This window comes from Engraulis encrasicolus, chromosome 12, assembly GCF_034702125.1.
Source record: "Engraulis encrasicolus isolate BLACKSEA-1 chromosome 12, IST_EnEncr_1.0, whole genome shotgun sequence".
Taxonomy (NCBI): domain Eukaryota; kingdom Metazoa; phylum Chordata; class Actinopteri; order Clupeiformes; family Engraulidae; genus Engraulis; species Engraulis encrasicolus.
Window position 1 is genome coordinate 5,303,700 of NC_085868.1, and position 27,100 is coordinate 5,330,799.

General features: G+C 41.2%; 2 protein-coding genes and 1 long non-coding RNA gene across 7 annotated transcripts in view; 1 reads left to right on the plus strand and 2 right to left on the minus strand.

Moving 5' to 3' along the window:
- Nucleotides 1–18,845, plus strand: part of obsl1a (obscurin like cytoskeletal adaptor 1a) — a 60,120-nt gene extending 41,275 nt beyond the window's left edge. For both annotated transcript variants that reach the window (XM_063211530.1, XM_063211531.1), the window contains 6 exons: nucleotides 1,091–1,203; nucleotides 1,769–1,922; nucleotides 9,700–9,861; nucleotides 10,027–10,131; nucleotides 16,496–16,762; nucleotides 17,600–18,845. In XM_063211530.1, coding sequence (XP_063067600.1) covers nucleotides 1,091–1,203; nucleotides 1,769–1,922; nucleotides 9,700–9,861; nucleotides 10,027–10,131; nucleotides 16,496–16,762; nucleotides 17,600–17,871 — 1,073 coding nt within the window. In that variant the 3' untranslated portion in view covers nucleotides 17,872–18,845. The remainder of the gene's footprint in view (nucleotides 1–1,090; nucleotides 1,204–1,768; nucleotides 1,923–9,699; nucleotides 9,862–10,026; nucleotides 10,132–16,495; nucleotides 16,763–17,599) is intronic.
- Nucleotides 5,142–5,828, minus strand: LOC134459229 (uncharacterized). The gene is made up of 3 exons (XR_010036819.1): nucleotides 5,691–5,828; nucleotides 5,338–5,455; nucleotides 5,142–5,227 (listed from the first exon to the last, which is right to left on the minus strand). It is a non-coding gene; the product is annotated as an uncharacterized LOC134459229 (long non-coding RNA).
- A 4,356-nt stretch (nucleotides 18,846–23,201) lies between the features above and the next one.
- The window catches only part of LOC134459227 (striated muscle preferentially expressed protein kinase-like), a 99,846-nt gene continuing 95,947 nt past the window's right edge, over nucleotides 23,202–27,100 (minus strand). For all 4 annotated transcript variants that reach the window (XM_063211526.1, XM_063211527.1, XM_063211528.1 and 1 more), the window contains 3 exons: nucleotides 26,256–26,331; nucleotides 23,965–24,114; nucleotides 23,202–23,415 (listed from right to left, as the gene is read on the minus strand). In XM_063211526.1, the coding sequence (XP_063067596.1) occupies nucleotides 23,220–23,415; nucleotides 23,965–24,114; nucleotides 26,256–26,331 (422 nt within the window). In that variant the 3' untranslated portion in view covers nucleotides 23,202–23,219. The remainder of the gene's footprint in view (nucleotides 23,416–23,964; nucleotides 24,115–26,255; nucleotides 26,332–27,100) is intronic.

Below are 27,100 nucleotides of genomic sequence, written 5' to 3' on the forward strand. Positions count from 1 at the left end.
AGCTGGAGCAGCTCAGATAACCAGTTGTGTCTATGTCTGTGTGTGTGTTGTGCACTGTATGTTGTGTATGCATGCTGTTTGTGTGTGCTTTGTGTCTGGTAACAAACCAGAGGTGGGTTACACAAGCATGATGGAACTGTTGATGATACTATGGTGGCATAACCTGGCTGTTTCTAGACTACGTACATGTATATCACCAGTGAGATATAGTCTGGTAACCGTTTGTTTATTTCCTTGTATGGAGAGGTTGGTCTCTATAAACTATTTAAAATACTATCTAAAGCTTGATGGAGAGATGGTTTCGCATCTGGTGTCGACCTGGTGTATCTGTAACAACCTACAACAAATCTTCGGTCTGTCAAATAATATTCATTGCCTTACCTCCATTCTGTGGTTGGGTTCCCAATCCCGGGCGGACATTTCAACAGGGTCCCATGCTGTCCCTCAGATTAGAACAAGCACACAAGACAGCATGATAATTCCCAGGCTAATGGTGGCAGGCTGGACTGATGGAAATATTTTGAGATATCACATGGACAAGATAGTTATGCTGACAGGCAGGACTGGTGGGAGATGGAACACTGCTTTGAGATATCAAATTTAGGGAGGACAGAGATACTGTGTGATGAGATGCTATGGTGGCAGGCAGGACTGATGGAAGATGGAAGACTGTTTTGAGATATCAAATTTGGTTGTGATAGTGTTGTGAGATGACTCGCAGGATTCACACATTTGTTGGCATACTACACTAATAGGGACATGGTCATAGAGCATTCATATTGTTATTTTGTTCAATGTTCAAAATGTTGTATTATGTTCAAATGCTGTACATTTCTTGTGTTTCGATTAAAAGTAAATATAAATTATTATAATAGTTGAATGTTATATATATACATATTGTATTTTATTTGTTTTGTATATTTCTGGAAAAATATCTTTGATCAATCACATACTTTTTAATACAATATAATATAAACCAAGTACTTGGGCTGGAGTGGATTTACATAAATGAATGCACAAGCGAACAAACAATATAATTAATGAATGAAACTTAAGTTTTAAAAATTATTTTGGATTCTTCTTCCTGCAGAGACCCCAGTGTCCATCATAAAGAAGCTATTAGATCTGAAGGTCGAGGAGGGATCCCAGGTGACATTTGAGTGCGAGCTGTCCAGACCAAACGCAGACACCAAATGGTTCAAGGTGAGACTCTGAAAATCATTTAGATTTTGTAGTAGGCTATTAGCGCTATATCGTATATATATATATATATATATATATATATATATATATATATATATATATATATATATATATATAAAATATAATCTGAACTAGCCTGTGATACCTCTGTGACCTCACTTGAGCTCTGTGAGCTTACTTCACCATATACAGTTATGATTCTAGGAGATTATCTCCATGAGCACACTAGGATGATATGAAGCTGAAGATGGATAAGACTCATCACATATGCTCCTTGACTGTGCTTGTGTGTGTGTGTGTGTGTGTGTGTGTGTGTGTGTGTGTGTGTGTGTGTGTGTGCGGTGTGCGTGTGCGTGCGTGTGTGTGTGTGTGTGTGTACATGCGTGCATGCGTGCGTGTATAGAGTTGAATAAAACTCTGAAACGTGAATGGAGTTGAATGAATCTCTTACTCTCTCTCTTTTTCTCTTTTTCTCTCTTTCTCTCTCTCTCTCTCTCTCTCTCTCTCTCTCTCTCTCTCTCTCTCTCTCTCTTTCTCTCGCCCTCCCTCCCTCCCTCTGTAACAGGGTGATGTGGAATTGAAGGCGGATAAGAACCACCGTATCTACTCCATGGGCCGCAAGCGCTTCCTGCAGATCCTGGAAACCCAGACGAGCCAATCGGGGGCCTACACCTGCCAGATAGGAAATCTGAGCACCTCCTGCAACCTCACTGTCTACGGTAATACAACCGTACACACTATACACACAGTCTACATTAATACTATTATACACACCACACACACAGTCTATGTTAATACGGCACCATACGCACCAGAAGTTTAGCCCTGTGAGAAAGGAGACCTCAGCATCTCATTTTATCTCACAGTCCACGGCAATATAATTATACACAAACTGCACACTATGGTAGTACACGTTACACTATATACTGTAGTGTGCAGATTATATATGCACAAAACACTATGCACTATACACAGCAAAAACCGGAGGGTTGAATCAACTCCCACAGAGTCAATTTTAACATTTTTTGCGGGTTTATATGAGTCCACACTCTAAAGAGTTAAATTAACATTTTCAATATAGTTAATATTTAACACTGTGCCAAGAGTTACTTTTTAACTCCCTAAACTGGGTTAAAGTAACACTATATAGAGTAACATTGACACTTTATCAGAGTTCGTTTTTCACTCCCTAAACTGGGTTAACTTAACACTGCATTGAGTTACATTAACACTATATCAGAGTTCCTTTTCAACTCCCTACATAAGGTTAAATTTACACTATATCGATATACATTAACACTATGTCAGAGTTCCTTTTTAACTCCTTAAACTGGGTTAAATTAACACTATATCGATTTACATTAACACTAAATCAGAGCTCCTTTTAACTTCCTAAACTGGGTTAAATCGACACAACATACTTTAAAAATCGGACAATACAACCATTAAAATGACAATAATTAATTCCAAGAAAAATGCGTCTTCAAAAACACAATTTATTTTAACTTTTTAGAATTGTTGACCAATGCATTAATTAAGATCAATTTAAAAAACAAAATACAAGAATGCATAATATTTCAGATCTCTTTTTTTATTGCTGAACAATGAAGGTAATTAACAATACATTTCATAATATACTATAAAGATGCAAATCACAGCAGTGTAGCATTAACACAAGATTGCATTGGAGCAATAAAACCTTAATTGAATTTACATGCGTCTTTGTATCCTCTTTGCAAAGACGGGTTATCAGCAAGACTGATCACTCATTGCTGAAATGACTGAACTACATCACAACAACAGTGCTATGACTTTGCCAAGAGCCTTACGTAACAGGTTAAGACAAAGTCATTACAATATTGGTGACAGTAAAGGCTCTGCTGAAAGGGGTTAAAGGAAATGGTTCAGTTTTACCAATGTACCATTTGATTTCAGTGACACTGTAGAATTATAGAATTTCAAAAATTTAGTTTCACCTTACCTTTTGTATAGCACACTGTAAAACAGCACATTAAAATGTTTAAAGGGACACTGTGCAGGAAATAGTCAAAAAAGGTACTGCAACTATGCTGCTCATTGAAACTGGGTTGCCTATTGCCAAATTTGATATTTACATGAACGTTTACTAAGTAATAAACAAATATTTTCTAGTATGGTCCAAGTACAGTCATTTTTGCAGCTAAAAATGGCTGTTTATGGAAATTCAAAATGGCGGACCATGGAGAAGATCCCCCTTTTCATGTATGAAAAATGATTTTTTTTTTCAGTCATAATGAATACTTAGAATTTGATAGTGGTGGTAAATATTCATGAAAAAGGTAACATTATTGAATGGGTAGCATGAATTCTGGAAATAAACAACAAAAAATCTCACACAGTGTCCCTTTAACCCCTTTGCGAAGAGCCCATGTGCTTTGCACAGAGAATATGTTGCTTTTTTAGCTATGAGTAAACAGGCCCGCCAGCAGGTTCATCTGCACAAACAGGCTTCTCACCGTACTTTTGGTTAATTACAAAATTTAAAGTGCATCCATAACTGCGCTAACAGAGTGGAGTGAACTTTTTGTCCCCAGGTTGAAATTTGTCTTGGGCTCTATAGTCACTACATTCCATACAGTACTTACATAACCAGCATATAACAGAACATAAATAAAAAAAGAACATTGGAAAAACATAGAAAACATTAAAATAAAAAACATCAAAGTGTGCACTGCATGTCTATGGCATGTCTATCCGCCATTAACAGACAAGGTATTCCCTGATGGGTGGTTATCCGAATAATACATTTCAAACACAGCATGTATTCAGTCCAAAAGAAGTGACAGGGATGTCGCAACATTTAGATTGACAGTTTGTACAGGACCTTGTAGCAGCTGGCTTGTAGATACTCAAGGCTCACGTAGTAGATGATCTCCCAAAAGCATGGTGAAGCTGGCTCTTGGCATCTCACCACAAGTCTTGAAAAAGCAAAACAAAAGAAAAGTGTAAATGATTAGGCCAAGACATGGCTCTTCCATCTCAGTCATCATAAATATGGTTTAGGTAAATTATGAAAAATATATATAAAATGTTATTTCTGACTTGACTGCATGTGCATTTTGGGTGCTACACGCTATGTCTGTTTTACATGTTAACAGATCATGCACTCATTAGAATGAGATGACGGACAGGGCTGGAAAAAAAGAGGCTGTTGGGTCCTGACAAGCCAGTAGTAGTGAGAACAATATAATTAGATGTTGAAACTAGTAGGGATTTTCCTTTAAGGTTGTGTGTGTGTGTGTGTGTGTGGTGTAGAGTGGAGTGTGCATGCGCATGTTTTGTACGTGTGTGCATGGGCGCAGATAGCGGGGGGGACGGGGGGGACATGACGTACCCAGATTTTCATTCACGTGGACCCGTCCCCCTCACTTTTATGGAGAAAATATCTGATTTCTGCCTTTGCATTTTGCAATGTGCGAAATAGCGCCTCCCTGGACCATTCACTTTCATATGTGGCAAAAAAACGGCATTACACTCTATAAACGGCTCTGTCAGCTCACTGTGTCAGCTGACTCAACAGTGACATCAGGTAGCGACATAGAATCTCTATGCTTGCGATGGTGTGGTGAGGTATTGCAGAATTAAGCAAATGCATGGAAGTTAATGGCAGTAAATCTATTTTTTCATTGGCTAACAGCCACTGAAGTCCCAGATTTGAAGTGCCATAAGCTTTTTGCTTTTCACAGTGATTGGCTTTTGACAGGGCTAGGGCTATTTTTTAATCAAGATTATTTTTTTTAATGTAGTAGACCTAGGCTACTAAAGCAAATACAATTATTTAGCGGAAGATGAATAGGCGACTAACAATAAAAAAACGATATTCAGTGTATTATAATCAGGGTATTATAATAGCCTAATGCACGCATGGGCTGTTATGCATGACATAAAAAAGATCTTACTTCCTACATCCTGATGTTTGAGGACTCCTCAGATAAGTAGTGTCGCAGACCCAGCAGAGCAGAAGTCCCCTTCTTTCATTTGTGTCCTACAGCAGAAAAAGAATGAATAACTATAAGTAATAGTAATTGGGATTTTACTGTGAAATATATAGTACAACTGGCACCCATGTTTACAATAACTGGATCATACACTCACACTTCAGTGCTGGGTTCTTCCCTCGATGCAGACAGCTTCATACACATTAAGCGGTTTTGGTGCCAGGTCATCACGTCCATCGTGGAACGACTCCGTGCCTACTGGAATGACTCTGTGCCTACCGGTGCCCAAAGAGGAAGACAAAAAGAAAGACAACAAGTTTGAGAGTTTGGCAGACAAATAGACAGAACATACAGTAAACCGTTGCAAAATTGTCTGAATTGACACCAGACAGTAGGCATTCCATACACATTCACAGAATCAAATAACAATATCAGGCCAGCTCTCATTGTGTGTGTGTGTGTGTGTGTGCATTAACGCCTGCTGTTGTGCATTGATATAAAAAAACTTACTGCATACATGCCAATGATATCCAAGAGGTTCTTGAATAAGTAGTGTGACCGCCGACCCAGCTGAGCAGCATTCTTCTCCTTTTACTTGTGTCCTACAGCCAAAAAAAAGCAGTTATTGTGATTTTATTGTTAAAGTAATCGGCCTACAATACATATGTATTAAGTACATTATGTCTAACTGTTTAACTTAAACACTTAGGGGTTTCCCTCTGATGAAGACGGAAGTAACACCGTCGAAACATGTCAGGTAAAAGATAAAAAAACTTTTACATGTCTTAAGGCAAAAGAAACCCCTAAGTGTTTAAGGCCTACAATACAGTTGACATACATTCATCCTGAACTGCGTTGTTGGGTCCTGACAAGCCAGTGGTAGTGAGAACAATATAATTGGATGTTGAAACTAGTGGGAATTTGAGTATTGTAATAGTAATTGGGATTTTACTGGGATTTTACTGTGAAATATATAATACAACTGGCACCCATGGTTACAATAACTGGATCATACACTCACATTTCAGTACTGGGTTCTTCCCTCTATGCAGACAGCTTCATACACATTAAGCGGTTTTGGTGCCAGGTCATCACGTCCATCGAGGAACGACTCCGTGCCTACCGGAATGACTCTGTGCCTACCGGTGCCCTAAGAGGAAGACAAAAAGAAAGACAACAAGTTTGAGAATTTGGCAGACAAAAAGACAGAACATACAGTAAATCGTTGCAAAATTGTCTGAAGTGACACCAGACAGTAGGCCTAGGCATTCCATGCACATTCACAGAATCAAAGAACAATATCAGGCCAGCTCTCATTGTGTGTGTGCGCGTGTGTGTGTGCGTGTGCATTAACGCCTGCTGTTGTGTTGTGCATTGATATAAAAAACTTACTTCATAGATGCAGATGATATCCAAGAGCTTCGCCGACCCAGCTGAGCAGCATTCTTCTCCTTTTACTTGTGTCCTAGAGCCAAAAAATAAACAGTTGTTGTGATTTTATTGTTAAAGTAATAGGCCTACATTATAGTTGACACATTTGTCCTGAACTCAGTCAATTACATCTCTCAGACAATCCAAATCGGTTTTCATCGGTTTACTTCTTCAGTGACTTAGTTCCAGCTTCCTACACATCCAGCTGTCTTGGTAACAGGTCAGAGGAAAGACGTCCACCTTATCCAGAGCAGAAGAGATTTTTATTTTTTTATTTTTTTAAAGACAAAACGTTACAGGGCTTTCCAGACACACCTTCAAAACATACAGGCAACCTTAACTAAATGTATGAAAGGCTTTTGTCTCACTACTGTAGTGCACACAACAACTTTACATATTTAATTTACATTAATAAAAATATAAACCAACCAGTCTTCGGAAATGCTGCACATACCAGGGCTTTTTCTGAACGGGGAAATAGGGGCGCTCCACCCTCATACCTCCGCGGGTGCACCCTCACACTTTTATATAGGCCTAGCCTATATTTGAGCACCCCTAGTAAATTTCTCATTCACGGGGGGAACACCCCCCGCAACCTGCCATGATGCTCCCTCATGCCAAAAAATCCTACAAAAAGCCCTGCATAATACAGAGTAGGCATACAATATCACAGTCACACTAGAACTAAACGGTCTCTGGAACTACTACACACGCACGATTTGCGGCTGATATCAGCTATCATGCATAGCTTGTAGTAGCTGTTGCCTTATTGCCTATGCTCTAGCCACAACTTTCTTTAAACCAGTAAACTTCCCTGTAGTGTCAACAAAGCAACAAATCCCTGCTCGTGAAAGAGAGAAATTGGCTAACTATAACCCTCCGCATTAAAGCCTTATGATTTTGGAACACAACGACAGGTGAATAGCCTAAACCGTTTCCCACGCAGCCTTCATCCGCATAATCAAACAGTTAGTAGACGAGCTACGACGCTAGCCAAGCCAGCAAAGCACATAGCACTGTGCCGAGATAAGAAACGTCCAAACAATAAACCATTGTCGCGACAACATTTTCTTGCAAGCAAGCTGACCAAGCACATGATGCGACTTACCACACCGAACATACCAGAGAAATATAATGCGCGAGCTCTCCCTCTGTCTTTATCAGAGTTCGGACTTGTGGAAGATACAAGTCGCAGTCCATCGACTTACCTAGAAATAACATGACACTTGTGGTAACCGAAGACAGCTTGCGCGCCCCCCAAAACAAAAAAGCTGTCGTTATATTGCATTCTATGTTGAGTTGAGCAAATGAAGTATAGGCTAGACATAGTCAGCTAATTTATCAGATTTGTGTCAGTTTAGCGTCCTGCATTAGGTATCGCCTGTGAAGTGGGCACACTTAGCCCAATCTATTACCTAAAAAGCATTCGCCCAAATTGACAGCCAACCATCCGTTATGAGCGAAATAGCAACCAAATGAATCCCAGAAGGGACGATGACTTACCGTAGCTAACCACCGTTGACAGAACCTGGACGAAGTACTTCACAACGAAGTGTAGCCTACCTTTGTAAAATTCATTAAAGCAAGCATCTATATTCCCAAATCCACCACAGGACAGCAAACCGCTGCAGTTAGTGCTTATTCATTTCAAATAATGCAAATGAATAATTTGCTCCCCTTAAAAGACTAGTTTATATCGTTTCCTCCTATTACTTGAAATGTGCCTTGCTTTCCACAAACAGGAACAAACAGCTGACGCACATGTACACCGTGAAAAGCAATTTATGGCAAGTTTATACACATAAAAGGCGCACACTTACCGAAACAATGCTTTCATAAGCCGTCCGGTGTCCTCCTCTTCTGGACGTTGGTAGCATACTGATAGCCGTTCTTCTGGCAATGGCGACCGGTAAAATTCGAAATTCAAATAGGCCTATCGTTGACAAGATAACTCGGCTGAGACGCACTTCACATCTCTACAGAGTTGATTGGCTTGGGTTTGAATAGCTCTGTTAAATAACTCCAACACTGAACACCATTTTAATCAGAATGTGTTAAAATTACATTTTGAGAGTTGAAATCAACTCTGGCATGTTTAACCCTGAAATTTCAACATTCCAGTTTTTGCTGTGTACCAGTGTTTCTTAATTGGTGGGTCGGAACCCAGAAGTGGGTTGCGCAGGGGTCCTGGGTGCGTTGCGGAGCTGTGGTGTAAAAATGTATTGATTCCCCTTTTTATTGTCAGTCACAAAATTTGAGACAAAATTGAATAAATGACTCCTGTAGGAAAGAGGGTGAAACAGACATTGTGTACAGAAAGTCTGTCTATGGTAATACAATTAGACGAACAGTATACTGTACACGTTGTACGATGATCATAACTATATACACTGTGCACACGGTGATGCACTGTGTCTACGATAGTACAGTTATTTAAACTAGACACACAGTTTACATAGACAAGATTACGTTTATACAAGGTACACTTTGTGACATTTTGTACTAGTATGCAATGACACTGCACTGTATGTGCTGTGCCTTGGGGTCCGTATCAATGTTAGTCATGTATTGTACAGTGTAACTAACTACATAATATTATGTTAAGAGTAGGAGCCATGAAGAGACATGATGCCCAATATGCCATCTCCTCTGATTGCATTGACTTGCCATACCCGCACCATGTCGTCTTTGAAACAAGCAGTGCCTCTGCTCCTCGTACCTGCTAGCTTGAGCGCCCTCTAGTGCTTTGAGCAGGGTGGTGCACTTGATGTCGCACTGATGATGATCATGATTCTGCAATGTGTGTGTAATGAATTTCAAATGATCAATATCAAAAGACATCAGGTATATTGCTATTCTTCATGATGTTAGCTAATTTATTTATTAAATATTATTATGAATATAATTATAAATACAGTACATTTTCTTTATTTGTATAGAAGAGCATGTGTTGGAGATAGTTTAGCATATGGAGGACCTGTATCACCAAGAGGATCAGAATACTTTGATTTTTATACTTTGTTTTTTATGTATTTTTCTGAAATACAATATATAAATGATAATATAATTTATTTTCTTTCGTAAACAGAGCATGCGCTGGAGATCGTTCAGCGCCTAGAGGACCTGTACCTGCAAGAGGATCAGAATGCTGTCTTCATGTGTGAGCTCTCGATAGAAGAGGTGCCAGGTGAATGGTACAAGGACGGCCACAAACTCAAGCCCACCAGCTCCATCAAGATACGACGAGAAGGTGGGTGGACGACACACACACACACACACACACACACACACACACACACACACACACACACACACACACACACACACACACACGAGTGTCTGGGATCATTCAATATATTAATGAATAATGCCAACCAATTTGTATATTTTATGTTTATGTTTTGGTCATTCGCAGGAACGAAGCATTTCCTGCTGATGTGTAACGTGACTGTGGAGGACGCTGGAGAGATCAAGTTTGTTGCTAGGGAGGTGGAGTCAAGCGCATATCTGGAAGTGCAGGGTAACTATTGTTAATGTTCATATACATAGTCTGTGTGACCCCCTTGTGACCATGACTTTTGGCCCTTGAGGCCTTGATTGTCTTACAACATCTTTGACAACTTATAATGTGTACATACAGTACATGAACATTTCATGAAAATATTTCAATTGGTTGAGGATATATCAACCAAGATCATATCAATGTGTGGTAACAAGCATTTTGGGTCAAAAAATGGATGTGCCATGCTCCATTTAAAGCCCTGTAAAAAATCTGTAACAACCTGCGCTGTAGGCACCAAAAAATCTTAATCTACAGAAAATGACAGATCAAATGATACGCTTCCTTTTATTTACTTCCACCTTCAATCGTAATTCATTCAGACTATAGCAATGCTCACTGTTGCTTATCTAGCCGCAATAGGCCCTCAAGAAATCATGTTGAGGAAGGCCTGTGGTAATGAAATTCATTTTCAGACGACGTGGGTCTAGTGCAATTGGGCAATACACAGTATATACTAATGATAACGATGTATCTACTGCAGCACTTTGAATGTGGAGGGTAATCATTGCTTCATTCATTAAGTAAGGGTTAACGTTCGACGAGAAGGTCGCTACCGTGGAATAGCAGCACGACAGAGAGAATCTTTAGACCCCGACGCGAAGCAAAACAAAACAGTGCCGTTGTGGAACACCGCTAGGCAACAGGTAGCCTAGACAACAGGTGTTGTCTATCACAGCAGCTTATATAGAGTGACAAAAGACCGGACCCCCTGTATGAAACATTAGCAGTGAAAAGTCTTGTTGCCATTGACAGCGGTCTGATATAGACCAACCCATCCGTTATCTCAAATATCAGACGTGCAAACGTCGGGGAGCCCCATTGAAATGAATGGAGCATTCGACCGATGACGTCACACCATATAATAATTAATAATAAAAGACTAGTGATTATTATTTATGCATTAGTTATTATTATATACCGGTATATGGACATAATTAGTAGTAGTTGTAAAGATTTATATGTACACTTATGATGAATATGTATGTATTAAAGCATGGTTATTTATAATCATGTGTTTTCCACTGGGTCCCTGCACTGTAAGCAAGGGGCATAGCAGAGGACAGGATAGGAATAGCTGCAGTAATGTGATCGTGTGTGTGTGTCTGTGTGTCTGTGTGTATGTGTGTGTGTGTGTGTGTGTGTGTGTCTGTGTGTCTGTGTGTATGTGTGTGTGTGTGTGGCCATGTGATCCAAATAAACCAGAGTAATTATAGAAATATCACTTCCTTCTCATCGTCTAGATAGTGTTGGGCGCTGTCAAACTTTCTGTTTACTACTAGTCTAGCAGATTTATGTCTGTTGTCCGGTTATTCTGCATGTGTTTCCCTGAGGAGTATGAACGCACAGCGATGTGTCTCCATATTGCCTCTGCTTAAGGGGGTATGCCACTATTTTGGGACTTAATAAAGTTAAAATCGTTGGCCGGGGTTTATAAAGGTGGTAATGTGTCTAATTTTTCATGTTGGCATTGTCTAGCTTTAAGACTTTAAGTTAAAAGAGGGAGTATGTAGCTAAGCTAGTGAAAGTCAATGGATCACTGTAGCAAATGTGATCCATTGACTCTCACTATCCTTAAAACAAGACAACGCCTAACGTAAAAAAATTTTACCACCTTTAGAAACCTAGGGCAACGATTTTAACCGTACTGTATTCAGCCCCAAAATAGTGGCATACCCCTAATGTCTATTATATTTGTATGTAGTCCTTCAGTAGTATGAATGCACTGTAATGTGGAGTTTGTGTTTTGATTTCATGCCTTTGATTTTAGGCCATAACTAATACACCACATCTTGAATTGCCGCCTTGTCTGCATTCTGAAGTCATTGCATAGTGTCAGTCAGGCCTCTAAATTAACACCAGTATACCTGCCTAATTCCGGTGAAATTTCAGTTTGGCTGGTAGAAAAGACCAACGTACTAGCCACTTTGACCCATTAGTGAGTGTGTGTTTGGCTTGTAAGATTAATATCTACTTGCCATTTTGGCTGTTGATGAAAAGAGTTAGAAGAGAAAAGATTCGGAGGTTTAGCAGACGTTAGACAGACTTTGCGTTTTGGGTTTGTACCCCAAGAAAATGTGAAAATATGGCTGTTTAATTAGATAAAATTGTTGAACCCAATATGAGAGTGTAAATATATGTAGACCTATACACCTTAATGTAGACCAGCATCGGCATCGTCATGAGCCCTTTTAGACTAGAAGCATTTCCAGAAAAAGGCCCTTTATAAGGGTGTTAGAAGCATTTTTTAGTAAAAGTTGGGAACCTAGTTTTCTAAGACAATAAGAGTACCCTGAATTCAGCTAGCCTGGTTCCCAAGATGAATTTTGAGTTTTTGACCATGAAATGGGCAAAAAACAAAATGGCCGCCGAAATTCTTGATTTTGGGCAGAATACGTTAGAAAGTACCACTTCTCCATGGAAATAAATGTGCAATGCTCACATATTTGCATTTATCATGTATTCCTACACTTACACAAAGGCAAATTGTCATGGCAAAAAGATAAAAATTACTATAATTATGCCTTTCTAATAATAAGATATTCTCGTAAATTGGCATTCAATAGCAATAGCCTCCGTAAAGCACATTATCATACAAAATTGTCATTCAATAAGATTTGGAAAGAAAAAGAGAGACAAAGAAGATAGTATTATCTAAAAGACTAAATATTGGGACATGAATATGTCCCCGGTTTTTTTAAGGAGATGAGTGAGCCATCTCTATGGGAGCGCACTCTCAGCTGTACGATTAGCTGAAGACCTTTGCAATCACGCCAAAGGTCCAATCAACTGCGTAGTGGGCAGGATGTCCACTTCGTCAAAACCGAATGGTTGCGCGCAAATAAGCCACTTTGATGCCAAACCTCTCTTCGGCTGTCGGCAATAAGGGTGTCTTGAGAGATGGCTCACTCATCTCCTTCAGAGAACCGGGGACATATTCATGTCCTAATGCTCTCTTTCAGTCGAATCGTTCGCATATCTATGGGAGAGTTACAATCACTCCCGATTGCTGGTCCAAACTAGGCAGAACTCCAAGAGCCTCCTGTAAGGATAGCGTTCCTATCACCCTACAAGCAATCAGTGGTTCTGCACAGAACCCTATATTCCTGTGGCAACGTGGTCACATCTAGCCGGTAGAACCGGACAAAGGTGGCGGGGTTGGCCCAACCAACCGCTCTGCACACCTCTGAAACTGCTGCACCCTTGAAGAGAGGACAAGATGTAGAGACCTGCACTGGTAAAATGAGCCCTAATCTGAGCCGGGGGTTGGCGACCCTCGGACTCATATGCCAGGGCAATGGTTTGAACCAACCATTTGGAGACCTCTATTTCAAAACTGTGAGCCCTGTAGGGGGCTTGATGAAGCACACAAACAGCTGCTCAGTGTTCCTAAAAGAGTGAGTCCTGTTCATGTAGATGCGTAAAGCGTGCACAGGGCACAAGTTGTGTTGTCACCTCTCTTCCACGGATCTGAAAGGTGGTGTGCAAAAGCAGTTTGGAGAGGCCCCTCTTGGAGGGGCTCGACAGGGTCCCCACACATAGCCTCCAGTACAAGAGAGATATCCCAGGGGGGTATCGTCTGATGTAGCACGGGTCGTAAGTATCTAGTGGATGGGCACTCAGAGTGTTGGAACCGAATCCTACATTGCACGATGAAATCGCTGCAAAGTAGACTTAAATGGTAAAGCCTTGTCTCCCCCCAATAAGTCTTGTAGGAAGGACAACACCATCAGTACTGAACACTGAAAAGTTGTCTTGTCGCGTTGGTCACACTAGCGTTGGAAGACAGACCACATCAGGTTATACAGTGTCAAACAGGGGCGGAGCTATAGGAGGGACGAGCAGGGCATTTGCCCCAGGGCCCAGGGCCCTCTCGTATTGACAGTGGGGGCCCTATTGTGATCTTTGCAGGCTGTATAAGGGGCCCTATCAGTGTTTTGCCCGGGGGCCCTATGTGCAATTGTTCCGCCACTGGTGTCAAAGTAGATTGGGCCCTGGCCCCTTGAATTGTCCTGATAACGTTATCCAGAAAACCGGTTAGGTTCAAATGTTCCCTTGCCAGACCCATAGGGGCAGGTGCCAGACTCGAACCTGCAGGAGAGGGGAAAGTAGCAGGAGGGGCTGAAGCCCCTGAGCCCCGTGGGCTAAGGGGGGACAAACCCTGAGAAATCTTGCCTCCTTGCAGGAGGGGAAAAAGGGAGGCGTCAGGCGAAGGCGCTCGTGGTGCATTATGCAGGACTTTTGGAGTCTACAAGCGCGCCATGTCTGGTGACAGGGTGCGCTTTCGTGCCAAGCGCAGTGGCCTGCGGTGATGCCCAAGGGGCTCCAAGGCAGCTGCTCGAGCTGGGGCAGCCACATCAGCCACTAGGGTGGTGGTCAGTACCTGCTGTATGAGATTCTCTGTGGTGGCAGGGAGTTGGGATAAAGAGTTGTCCACCTTAGGCGGGAGATCGAAGCACTTTGCCAGGGGGGAGTCAGAGTCTGACTCCACTGAAATTCGTTGCCAGCAGTCGACCGTAGTCAATAGAACAAAGGGACAGAGCAGGCTAGAACTAGTCAAGCTCTCGTAACTCGTGTCGTTCAAGGTACTTGTGACCTCAGTCAGGAGACGTGAGTCCAAGGAACCGGGTACGCACAAATGTTTGTAAAGAACTTTTACTCTGTATTGTTTCAAATCTGCCGTGAGTAGATTCCGTCATTGTGAAGTTTCTTGCTGCCATGGGGAGGACACTGTACATTTCATATGTTTGATCTGCAATGTGTGATCTCAGGTTAAAAGAGAGTGTCCACCTACACAAAGCTGAGGCTGTCTCGGTGATCACAATGATGCTCTTTTATTGCCTGTGACATTTACCCACTTCATAGCATGATCAGAATCTGGCTAAACTTGTGAGCCGATCTCTTGACCACAAAGTGGCCTTTTTGGAATTCAGACAAAATGGTTCTGGAAGCTGACTCATCAAGTACATACACTGGACCCCATTGTGCATAATTAAGATGGCCATACCGCTTAAAGTAGGGCAACATTAGGCTGAAAGAGTGAAAATTCAGATCCCAGGTAGCTTCACGTTGTTCTCTTGTGTATTGCAGCAGAACAGTAACCATATCCATATACTGCCACCAGTTCACATCATCAGATTGACTCTCAGCAATATCATGCAGAAGATTTCTGTCCTTTTCCTGATACTGGAATGAAATCAGTTCACTAATTGTCTGAGGATCATCACCATTAGCCATCCTAGCAAGACAGGTAGAGAAGACTTGGCATGAGAAGACCCTAAAGGGATGCCATGGCTTTGTTGGATGCCTTTCCTGCCAGAATAAGTTCAACAGGGCCTTATCCAAGCAATCCACCATCCATACATTGGTCAGTCCAGATCCATTCATATGTTCTCCTATGGCCTTAAGGAAGTTCATTGACAAGTTAAGTCCTCCTAGGCGAGGTATTCATCTGTTGTTCTATTCTGAAATTGTCCACTTTAACTCTTTAAGTCTGCAGTACAATGCTTGGTCAACTGTGATAACTGTATGTTCCTGTCCAAAATGTTAAGATACGACAATGCATTTGTATTCAAAGTATCAAAATGTGTGCAAAACGTGTGCAGTAGCGAGGACTATTGGCAAATACCCCGCAGCAGTCTGTTGTTCCTTTGATGACAGTGACTGATTGAACACTGACCAAGAAGTCTTCATGTCTAAGTTTTGACAGTGCAAGAAGAAAGCTAGATCCGTAGCCTTTGCTTGTCTAGCATTGTCTTTGCATTGTCTAGCACCATATAAACACGCATAGGTTACAAATATCTTATGAGAAAAGCTAAATATTTAAAACGTTTAGGCTAACACCTAGCCTACAATATTAGCATTATTAGCATTCTAGAAGCTATTTTATACTTTTTAAAATCCTCTATAGTAGATACATTCATCAAGAAACATTAATGGGACACAAAATGTTAGAAAATAGCATTTATTTCCAAGTACAGCAATACTTGGTAAAAATGCTCTGTCAAAAATAGCGTATTTTGGCAGCCATTTTGTTTTTCAAATTTAACTGTCAAAACCTCAAAATCCAGCTTGGGAACCGGTCTAGTTGAATTCAGCACACTTAAATTATGTTAAGTAAATAGGTTCCCAACTTTTACTAAAAAATGCTTCTAACATTCACAAATATGAAAAATGTGACTAGACTATTTTGTGCCCCTGGACTGCATGGGCCCCTGGGCACTGGCCTCACTGGCCTGGTCCGTAATTCAGCCCTGTGTGGTGGAGTGTGTTGCGATGTGTGATAGTGTGCGCGTATCTAATGCTGTGTAACACTGCTCCGTAGACCGCCCCGCCTCCATCGTCAAGCCTCTCCGCGACCGCACGGCGCTGCAGCGTCACCGCGTCATCCTGGAGTGCACGGTGTCGTCGCCACGCTGCGAGGTCACCTGGTACCGCGGCAAATCGGAGCTCTGGTCCACGGAGCGCATGGAGATCAGCAGCGAGGGCTGCAGCCATAAGCTCATCATAAACCAGGTGGAGCTCGAGGACGAGGGCATGTACAGCGTCATGGTCGGAGAGCACACCTCTACTGCCAAACTCATGGTGGAGGGTAAGTTATGATTATATGGCGGCCTGATCTTTACCTCCACCCAGAAGGGTATATGTGATCGTCCGAGTTTGTTGTGTCTACGTGTTATTTTGTGTATTATTTTGTGTATTTTGTGTCCTGACACAAGGGGCAGGCAATGGGGTTATGTGCTCATCCGAGTTTGTTGGTGTTTGCGGTGTGTGTGTGTGTTGCTGTCCACCAGAGGGCAGAGATGTGCTATCTGAGCTCTTTTCTATATTATATCCACACCACATATCTACTGCCAAGCTAATGGTGGAGGGTGACTGTTGGTGTATGCACGCAGAGTTTACTCTTCTGTCTGTACAGCTGCGTTAAAATCCTTCTCTCTGTACACCTGTTCCCAGGTCACCCCCTAGTCCGGTATTATGTTCATATTCATGCTATAAACCTGTGTTATAAGATAATGATAACACAGGTTTATAGCATGAATATGATCATAATAAGGAAGATGGACTGACCTGGGAACAGAGAGCAGGGTTATAACTTATTCATCTTCATCTTCATCATTATACGTCTTCCTTTATTGTGATAATTGTTACTTTAGTACATGATTACTGTATTCTTTTCCCAGGTCAGTCCATCCTGCTTTACTGTATTTTTTAAAAGATATTTTAGGGGCTTTTGTGCCTTTATTGATAGGAATGTGGAGATTATGACAGGAAGTGAGTGTGGAGAGAAAGATGGGGAAGGGTCGGCAAATGACCCAGGTCACCGGCATAGTAACCCAGTGCCCTACCGTTAGGCCACAGCAGGGCAAGCTTTACTGTTTTTTAATCATTGCTACTTTATGACATGATTACTCTTCTCTGTTCCCAGGTCAGTCCATCCTGCTGGTCAGGGAGCTGGAGGACATTGAGGTGAGTTCGGGAGAGCCGGCCTGTTTCGAGTGCGAGCTGTCGGCGCCTCTGATGCGCGCGGCGGCATGGACGCTGAACGGGGAGACGCTACAGAGCGGCCGAGACATCCGCATAGACATCCAGGGAGCCGTGCACAGACTCACCTTCATGACCACCAACACAGAGATGAACGGATCTGTCAAATTCACCATCGGCAAGGCCAGGAGCTGCGCACGGCTGACTGTTAATTAGAGACTGCAGGACACGCGTGCTCATACGCATACACATACATACATACATACATACACATACACATACACATACACATACACAAACACACGCACGTACGCACATGTGCACACGCACACACCAAACATGCACACACATGCGCACACACCCACACACACACACACACACACACATGCACGCACATTGAAACACAGACAAATACTGAAAAGTGATATGAGTAAGTGTGATTTGGCAAATATTGTTGGTAGGGGACATTTGATTGATGTAATAGTTTATCAGAGCAGCTTCCCCATTGGTGGAAAAATCGGAATTATGAAGGGAATGGTGTGTGTGTGTGTATTTCATGTAGTGGAGTTTGCCAGCTTCTCTAAAACTGTAAGTGAGTTGATTAGAATGGACAAGATGGAAAATTAAAGGGAGAAATGTGATCAAGTGGGCGGTTGAATGAATTAGCAGAGGATGCGGTATTGCAGAGTGCAAAGTGTTGAGGTCATGAGAATTGATGGGAGAGGGGGTTGGTGATTGAGTGATGGGTTTCAACGCTGTAGGAATCAGTAGGAGTGCGTAGGCCTGAGTTGGCAATTTGTGGCGTAATGAATTTGAATTACCGAGTAATTCATGTAACGGAGAGAGTGGTGTGTTATAAATTATTTTACATGCATAAGAAATTGTAAGTGCATTTTTTGAAACGATGTATCTTTTTTATTGAGCACTTTTTATAATAGTGAAAGGAAGTCAAAAATGCACATTGAAGAGGAGGACTTACTGGGTAACAGAGAAGATAATTTATTAGGTTATGGCAGGTGCACTGTAGTGTCTACTGGGAAAGGAAGTAGTTCCATAATATGTTCTAGAATGTTTGCTTTCATTCTGGAATGAATGAATGGGGCCTTTCTGGAATGGATGACATGAATGAAGTCAGTTCTGTTTTCACTCTGTTCTAAATGCCAGAATGAAATAAAATACATGATTGAAAATATTACCGTTTGCCATCTGTTTTCATTTATCTTGTATTCAGTCGATAGGAGAGGAAGTGCGTTAAGTTTGTCTGGTCTATTTAGAACCTGTAGACACCCTGGGTCTGGGCCTGGTAGGTCTGTCCACCCATTTAGATAATCAGAGCAAATGTGCCGGAATAGGAAGGAATAAATTGCGGATCAGTTACACACTGAAGGTGTAATTCATTAATAAGTGACTGACTAGAATAGATCATATGACCATCGTTCCTATAAGTGGTTCTCCTAAACGAATCTTGGGATATCAACTATTTTTGACAACAGCTAGCCAGCTGATCACACGGGCTCTACACTTTGGGTTGCCCAGGCTTAGTAGGCCGACAACCTTTACGTAAACTACAGTGCTGTAAAAGTTTAAATTGAAGTGATGGCATTATGCCTGGGCAACCTAGCATCACCCCTTGCAGTAGGTAAATATGAGCATTAAGCAAATGATGAAGAGAGCTAAGTGGGTCTGGGCAGCCATACTGTAAATAATTAGCTGAAACATCAGCTGAAAAGTTACTCTGTGGACAGGGCTGGTCCCGGGACAAGGAATCAGGCCAGGCATTCTCAGCCAAGACCAATCCGCTTCCTCTCTAATTTGCATAACTGGACGTAACGCTGCTGTCTGAGCTGCTGTGCCTGTATACCAAAATACTTTGCAAGGGTTGCTTGATGGACCTTTGTTAAATTTTATTATTATTATTATATTTATATTATTTTATTGATTTATAGTTATAGCCATGGCACTGTAGTTTTCTTTAGCAAATCTTCATGAATCCAGATAGCATTAAACCACTAAATACAAATAGAGCACATCATATATTGTTGTAGGGTTTCCCCCCTACAAAAATACACTATACAGCCACCATGATGAAAATGTATACCAGAAATAAGGGATATACGTATACAGTATTCGTACAAGCTATTGGCTTGGGTCAAAATCACCAACAGGCCACCAAGCAAATGCCCTGTATTCACGATGGCCAATCCATTGGCGTCTGTGGAGCATCCTGGAGGATGGCACAGCGTAATCCTATAAGAGAGGGTTGATTGACGACTTCCTGTGGAGTTAAGTGTTATGAAGACTACTGGCCAATGCAATTCATCACATCACCCTGCTGGCTGGACTACAATTGAGATCCAAGTCCAAATAAGATCCATATCCAAATGAGAGCAATGCTCAAATCTGATCTACTGTACTGTATGTCCAAGTGAAATGGAATCTAATCGGCTAGTTAATGAGCCAAATGCTAATGCATGTAGCGTAGCCGTCTTCTCTTCTGAATAAAACTGCAAGCCAGAGCTAAATGGTTATGGTTTTATGCAAATGTTTTATTCAACAAGAACTTTGAAACAAAATACATCCAGATGGCTCTCGGAAAAATCGTCTACTTTTATATTAGTACTGTGTCTGTATAATACATTATCTTTAGACGTCAGAGAAAAAAAATGCAACTCAGAAGAGTGTTCTGCTAAAATAATCTTGAACAAAGAGTCGTAATGTGATAGATATTCACAAAATACATACACAGATTGCACATTCGCTTCAAAATGACCACCACATCTAAAAAAAGACTCATCTAACAAAGTTAGACTGAATAGCCCAATCTGTTGTAAAACATCTGCCTATGCAGTAACGTAAAACTTTTTTGTACACAAGTGATTTAATTTATTAATTGCTATTTAATTTACAAATACACCTAAGTATCTCCAACATCGACCATTGTGTCTGAGAGACAAAGCGATGGTGGGAAAGCGACTTAACCTTTGACCTCAGTACAGGATAACACTAACTCATTATCTCATTAATCACCGGTCACTTTTACAGGAAGTGGAGACACACTTGACCTAACACACATGCATGTACACACACGCACGCAAACACACACGCTTGTGCATGCGCGCACACACACACACACACAACCACACACACACACACACACACACACACACCGCAAGTTGATCGATCCTCTGCAATTTCATGATGTACTGTATGTAGCATTAGGTAATGAAATGTAAGCAGGACAACTACACTTGGCATCTGCAATCAACTGATTACAGATATTCATTACATTACACATTCTTATTCATCGCATTATACATTTGCACATCGTTAACCATTAGCGACTCATCAACTGCAGAATAGCCCATATTGTTCATGTGAATTATAAATACACGGTCTGGCCATCCTTGCTTAGAAATACGGTGCTCAGTTTGATACTCGATGTTGCTTAATTTTCCATAATATACAATGCAAAATATATTATATTCTGTATATAGAATACAGAGGCCATCGCTATACGTTTTGCTGAACCCATCTCATGTCTGTCTCTAATTCAGCAACTGCAGAAGGTCCCAGCATTTACACTCTGTGTTATCATCTGGTATAGTATGAAGTGTGCTTGCAAAAAACTCTTTTGGCTTTTGTCTGTGAATATTCTCATTTATCAAGTTCATGCTAGTCAATAGAGTTGTGTTGGACAACTGGACTTTCATGAAGTGATAGTTCATAAGAATAACTGTATCAGTGATGAACTACCTGGATTCATTAGTTACAAACCATTGCCAGGTATCCAAAATGACCTAGTTTTACCTGTCCAGCTAAACCAGGTGATTGCCTTTTTGAACAATCAGCTGGTTGAAATTGGACCGGTTAAACCAGGTCATTTGAAGTAACTACTGAATCAGGTTGACCATCTCTGAATTGAATACAGTAACTTTCACCTTTCATCAAAAACATTTCATCAGTTCTAACTTCTGGCCTGTTGGCAATACAGTGAGTCAAGGCGAAGAGACTAAAGAATACATATCAAATCTGAGTCTTGAGCAGGGCAACAGTGAGGAATTTTACCTTCATTTGACTATTCCATGTTGCTTTTATCTGATTGTTCTGTCTTTGTAAAAATCAAACACTCAAAAACATTTAAAATTGTGAAATGCGTGAATATTCAAACAAGGCCATTAGAAATCACCAAATCTTGCCACAGCATCCAGCAACAGAAGCTCAGTAGCACACAGTAGCACACTGTCTGATTCATTGGCGTAAATAACAAATAAAGAAAGTGTCTTTTTCACTTCAGTTGACAATTATGAAAGATTCACTTCAAGTCCACCAACAGGTGCAAATAGTTAAGAAGGTAAACATAACACATCATACTGAGAGACTCAGCAAAAAAAGGCAAAAAATATCTCCATAAATGTAAAAACTCCCATGATACTCATAGCAGCGTTAAGTCAAGTACAGCCAATGTAGTCTCTGATCAGACAACATTCGAAACCAGCACTTCCTGTATTGCGATCAAGGTGAGTTCAAGGTCAGCTCAAGGAGAGTTGAAGGTGGGCCACAATCCATGATGACCAAAAACAGTCAGTGAACAAGTGTCTCTGCTTTGAACCCCTGACCTATTGCTTGCATGGTCAAACTTTCCAACAAGACCTAAAAACCAACTCTGCTTTTACTTTTGCTTTAAATACACCTATTATTCTTCGTATGAATTGCTTTTTGATGCCGACTCGGCCAGGACAATAAATTAACGTGTCCGTCTAGCGCCGATCGAGCCTCCACTTCACTTTTGAGAAAAAAAAGAAAGACAGAAAAATCGAAGATTCCTTCAAAGAGGAGTAAAGCGGAGCCATAAAAGCACTGACTCCTCTTTAAGTAGGAACACTTAACTAATTAGGCGGCGCAGGAGAAGCAATCCATTACTGCTGAGGAGGAGATCCATCCCATCCTCATCTGTGGCAAGTGTCAGCCCTCCTCCGCCACTCCCTTTGCTCTCTCGTTCTATCCCTCTCTCACTCTATCCCCCTATCCATCTCTCCCACTCTGCTCCCTCCCTCACGCCATGCCTCTATCCCTCGCTCCATGTTCAGAAGATTGACAGTGCGGTCTCCCATGAAAGGGTCTCTGCAGCTGTGGCAGCCCTGAATGCCTCCAGCGGCAGCTTTGGATGCCTCCAGAGGCTCCTATTCCACTCTGGCCTGTGCAGCCCCTGGGAGCGGTTGGGTGGGAGTGGGGCAGGGCTGGGTGGGGCACACGAGGGTGCTGGTGAGGTCTAGTCTATAATGCATCCTCCACGGTCAGCTGATCCTTCTGCTGAGCTGAGCTTCCCTCCTGCTGTGTTCTTCATGACCTGCAGGGGTCAGTGTTGGACAGGTGGCCACGGGGAGAGAACCCTGCCGGGACAATTTGTGTGTGTGTGTGTGTGTGTGTGTGTGTGTGTGTGTGTGTGTGTGTGTGTGTGTGTGTGTGTGTGTGTGTGTGTGTGTGTGTGTGTGTGTGTGTGTGTGTGTGTGTGTCTGTATGTGTGTGTCTGTGTGTGTGTGTGTGTGTGTGTGTGTGCGCGAGTGTCACTGAGCAGTGCTCTGGTAGGCTCTCAGCATGATCTTGTGTTTGGTGGTGTTCTCGGTGCGTCTCCTCTGCTGCTCCCCGAGGTGCTCCTTCAGCCGGGCCGTGGTGAAGGTCAGGGTCTGCCTGCGCAGCTTCATCAGGTATGAGTCCTGCAGCCACATGTGGGAGAAGCAGTCCTTCATGGACGGACGAGACCTGATAGATTAAAAACAAAACAACCCACGGGAGACTTGGTCAACAGTGACACCTGGGGAAGTTCATTTCCTACAGGTACTAGTCCAAAGTTCCATACACACACTTCAAAATTAACTAGTTCGTTCATAGTTTGTAGTTCATTGAGCTAGTTCAGGTTCAACAAAGGTAATAACTGAAAATGTGGCTGTGCCAACATAGCTTTTTCCTACAGGTATATCGGTCATAATTGGGGAAACAAACCAATGAAAAGGCAAAAATCCCTAAAATACATATATTTAAAAAAGACAATATGGAAAATAAATGAGCATACTTTTGCAAGATAGATATTTATGCATGCATAGAAATACAATTCACAAACTCTCTGTTATTAACAATAATAATGCTATTTATTTAGGACATATCCTTATACATTTCTAAAACCACATCTAACCAACCTAAAATCAAATGTTTTAATTATATTATATGAAATATATCAAATTTGAGCAGATTAAGACAATTTTGACGGGGTTTTTTGGGGCATTTTTAAATATTTATTATCCACCGTCTCACCAGGGGTATCCATGGAGAGCCTTCTTCAGGAAGCCAGAGGCAGTCTGGGATACGTTAGGGTACAGCTTAGTGGCGTCAAACTTGGCCGCTACTATTTTGGACTCAGTAAGTGTGGGGTCCTTATCCTGGAATGGTAGTCTTCCACTCAGCCTGAATAAAAAAAACAGTCAGACAGGCAGGCAGACAGAAATCAATGCCACAAACATAATTTCCCTACATACAACATGCCAATTCCCCACAAACACACATAAACATCTGTATTATATAATTTCATATTAAGTATTCAAAATAATTATATTGATGAATGTACAAAAAAAATAAACATAACCAATACCATTTTGTTTTAAGCAATCTCTATATACAAAACACAATAGTGACCTAGTTTTGGGCTTAGTCACCATCTTCTGTTGTTGTTCTGAGTGGGTCTTTGTGCTGTGACTCACACAATGTAAATGAATATTGCTATGTATGTGCCTTGAGTAACCTTATGTGCAGTGCATTGTATTGTGTTAATATGAGTGACACATTGTTATGTGTACATATAATTATGTGTCCTGCATAATCTTTTGTGTATTGTATAACTTTTCCTGACAGGCCGAGTGCTATTTGCACTGTATTGTTATGTGCACTGCATAACACCATATGTATTACAAAAAAAAATGTGTCAAGCTTTGTGCCATATTGTTTTGATTGACATGATGCAGGCAAATACAACTTAGCTTTGTTGTTTGAGTGTCATACTGTTCTGATTTACATGTAGACCAGGCAGAGTACTATTCCAAGAGCATGGTTAAGTGATAAACCGGGCTATGTTAACCTACAGGAAGTAGTACACGTAAACCTGCTAATAGATAGCCCACGGGCGTCATTTTGTTAAGAAAATGAGGACCCAAGGCTCTTCTTTTAGATGATTTACCACTACCTCAACCTGGTTTACTGCTTAGCCAGGCTGTTGGACTACTCCCCAGCAGTGTCATTACCCACATGTACATGAATATTGGGTAACACCTTATTTTAGGGATACATCTATAAGCACTAATACATACAATGTTAATGCCTGGATAAGTAACTTGTAAGGCATGTACTAAGGCCTACTAGGTCCTTACTAAGGTTAAATTGGTTGGTTGGTTGGGTTTATTTATGGATATAGAAAGACAAAAAGGTATCCAAGGGATAGCATGTAAAAGCGTAAAACACTTATTTCCAACATGGTCCCTGATGGAAGAGGACAAGACATACAAAAACATGTAACAGATATCACATACACATATGCCAGCACATTCCTACGTCACCTAGTTCTCCATTTTATTCCACAAAAATACTATTATAAAATAATATTTAGTGGAAGGCTATTCCATAGCATAATCCCTGTATAAAAGAAAGAGCTGCGAGCTGTGCTTTTTGAAGCTGGTACCTTACAGGAGCGAACACTTGCTCTTGTTCCATGGGCATGTTGAGTATGCACCATTACAATCTGGGATCCCAAGTACTTAGGGGCTATCCCGTTAATAATGTTAAACATATGATTCGGTTTTAAACCCTTAATTTCACAGGCAGATAGTCCACTTTCTTAAAATCATTTGAAGTAACATGATACCTAGATGGTTTACCTAATATAAAACGGATCATGTTGTTCTGCATAACCTGCATTTTATTTTTTATTTTCACTGTCAGGCCACTGTACCATGCTGAACAGGCATAGTCAAAATGGCACTGCACAAGCGCTGACACAAGAAGTTTTTTAACTTTAAAATCTAATTGCCTTGTGTTACGGTACAAAAATTTCAATTTAGAAGCACTTTTATACAATAGCTTCTCCACAATTGAATGACCAGTCAAAGTCTGATCCAGTGTTAAACCTAGATATGTAACTGTTGATTTTGTTTGTATTTCGTTACCGTTACATGTGCCTTTTAACTCAGATGCCTTTTTTATCCTAGCACTGGGGTAATAAATCCCTTGTTGTGCATGAACAAGACATTTGTCTAACAAATGTTTGATTTTGCTTTGTACATGCCTTACAAGTTACTTATACAGGGATATTGTATGTATTCGTGCTAATAGATGTATCCCTAAAATAAAGTGTTACCGAATATTCTTATGTGTGTGTTGTATAATAGCCATGTTTTGTGTTGTTAGCCTCAATGCCATACTGTTATGAGAAACTCGCATGATGTACACCAGTGCTCCTTTTCTCCACATGTAGATGGATTGTTGATGCATTATTATTATGTGTGTGTTGTGTAACCTAGCTTTGTTGTTAGTCTGAGTGACATGTTGTTGCAACTCACATGATGTAGACGAGTACTCCCACTCCCCACATGTCAACCGGAGGGCCCACCACATCCCCCTTCAACAGCTCTGGAGCTGCACAGAGAACAAGAAACAACAAAGACATGAACCAACAAACCAAGACAGCAAAGAAAATATGACAGAAAAAAAGAAAGAACGAAAGGAATGGCAACATGGCAATCCTTGACACACTCCCCCTCACAGGTGCCTGTCTGTGTGACTTTTGTCTACATTAGACCACACGCAGAAGTTTGGTTGTTAGGGACAGACTGAAATTTTTCCAAATGATATGGCCATTTAGAAATCATAAAGTTCATAAGGGTTGGAGCAGGCGTCACCCAACAGTTTTTTTCTTCTTTTTAAGGGTGCTGACCAAAATATTGTAAAACTGACAAATGAAAAAAGGTCGCACCATGCATAGGTTTCCTATGCATTGTGCGACCTTTTTTCATTTTTCATTTGGAAATCATATGCATGATATCAATAGTAATATAAATGTGCCATATTAAAGCTCTAGTGTGGTCTCTACAGCATCAAAGGCAGCATCGGTGCGCTAATTACTATATGCAGGGCCAAATTAACGCACAGGCCAGATATGGCTGCAGTCTAGGGTCCCCCACCACCTGCCACGGGGCCCCTCATCAGACAAAAGTGAAAAATTGCAGAAATGTGACAAGATGCAATATTGAAAAAAATCATCATCAAAATAGTGTTGAGCAGAGTCAGTAGACATGTTATGCTTATTTCCTAGCTTGTAATTATGACAGTGTGTATGTAAATGTTCCCTCTGGGTGGGCCTCTTAATCCGGCCTTGACTATAAAATACTGTTTTAGTTTTCTACCA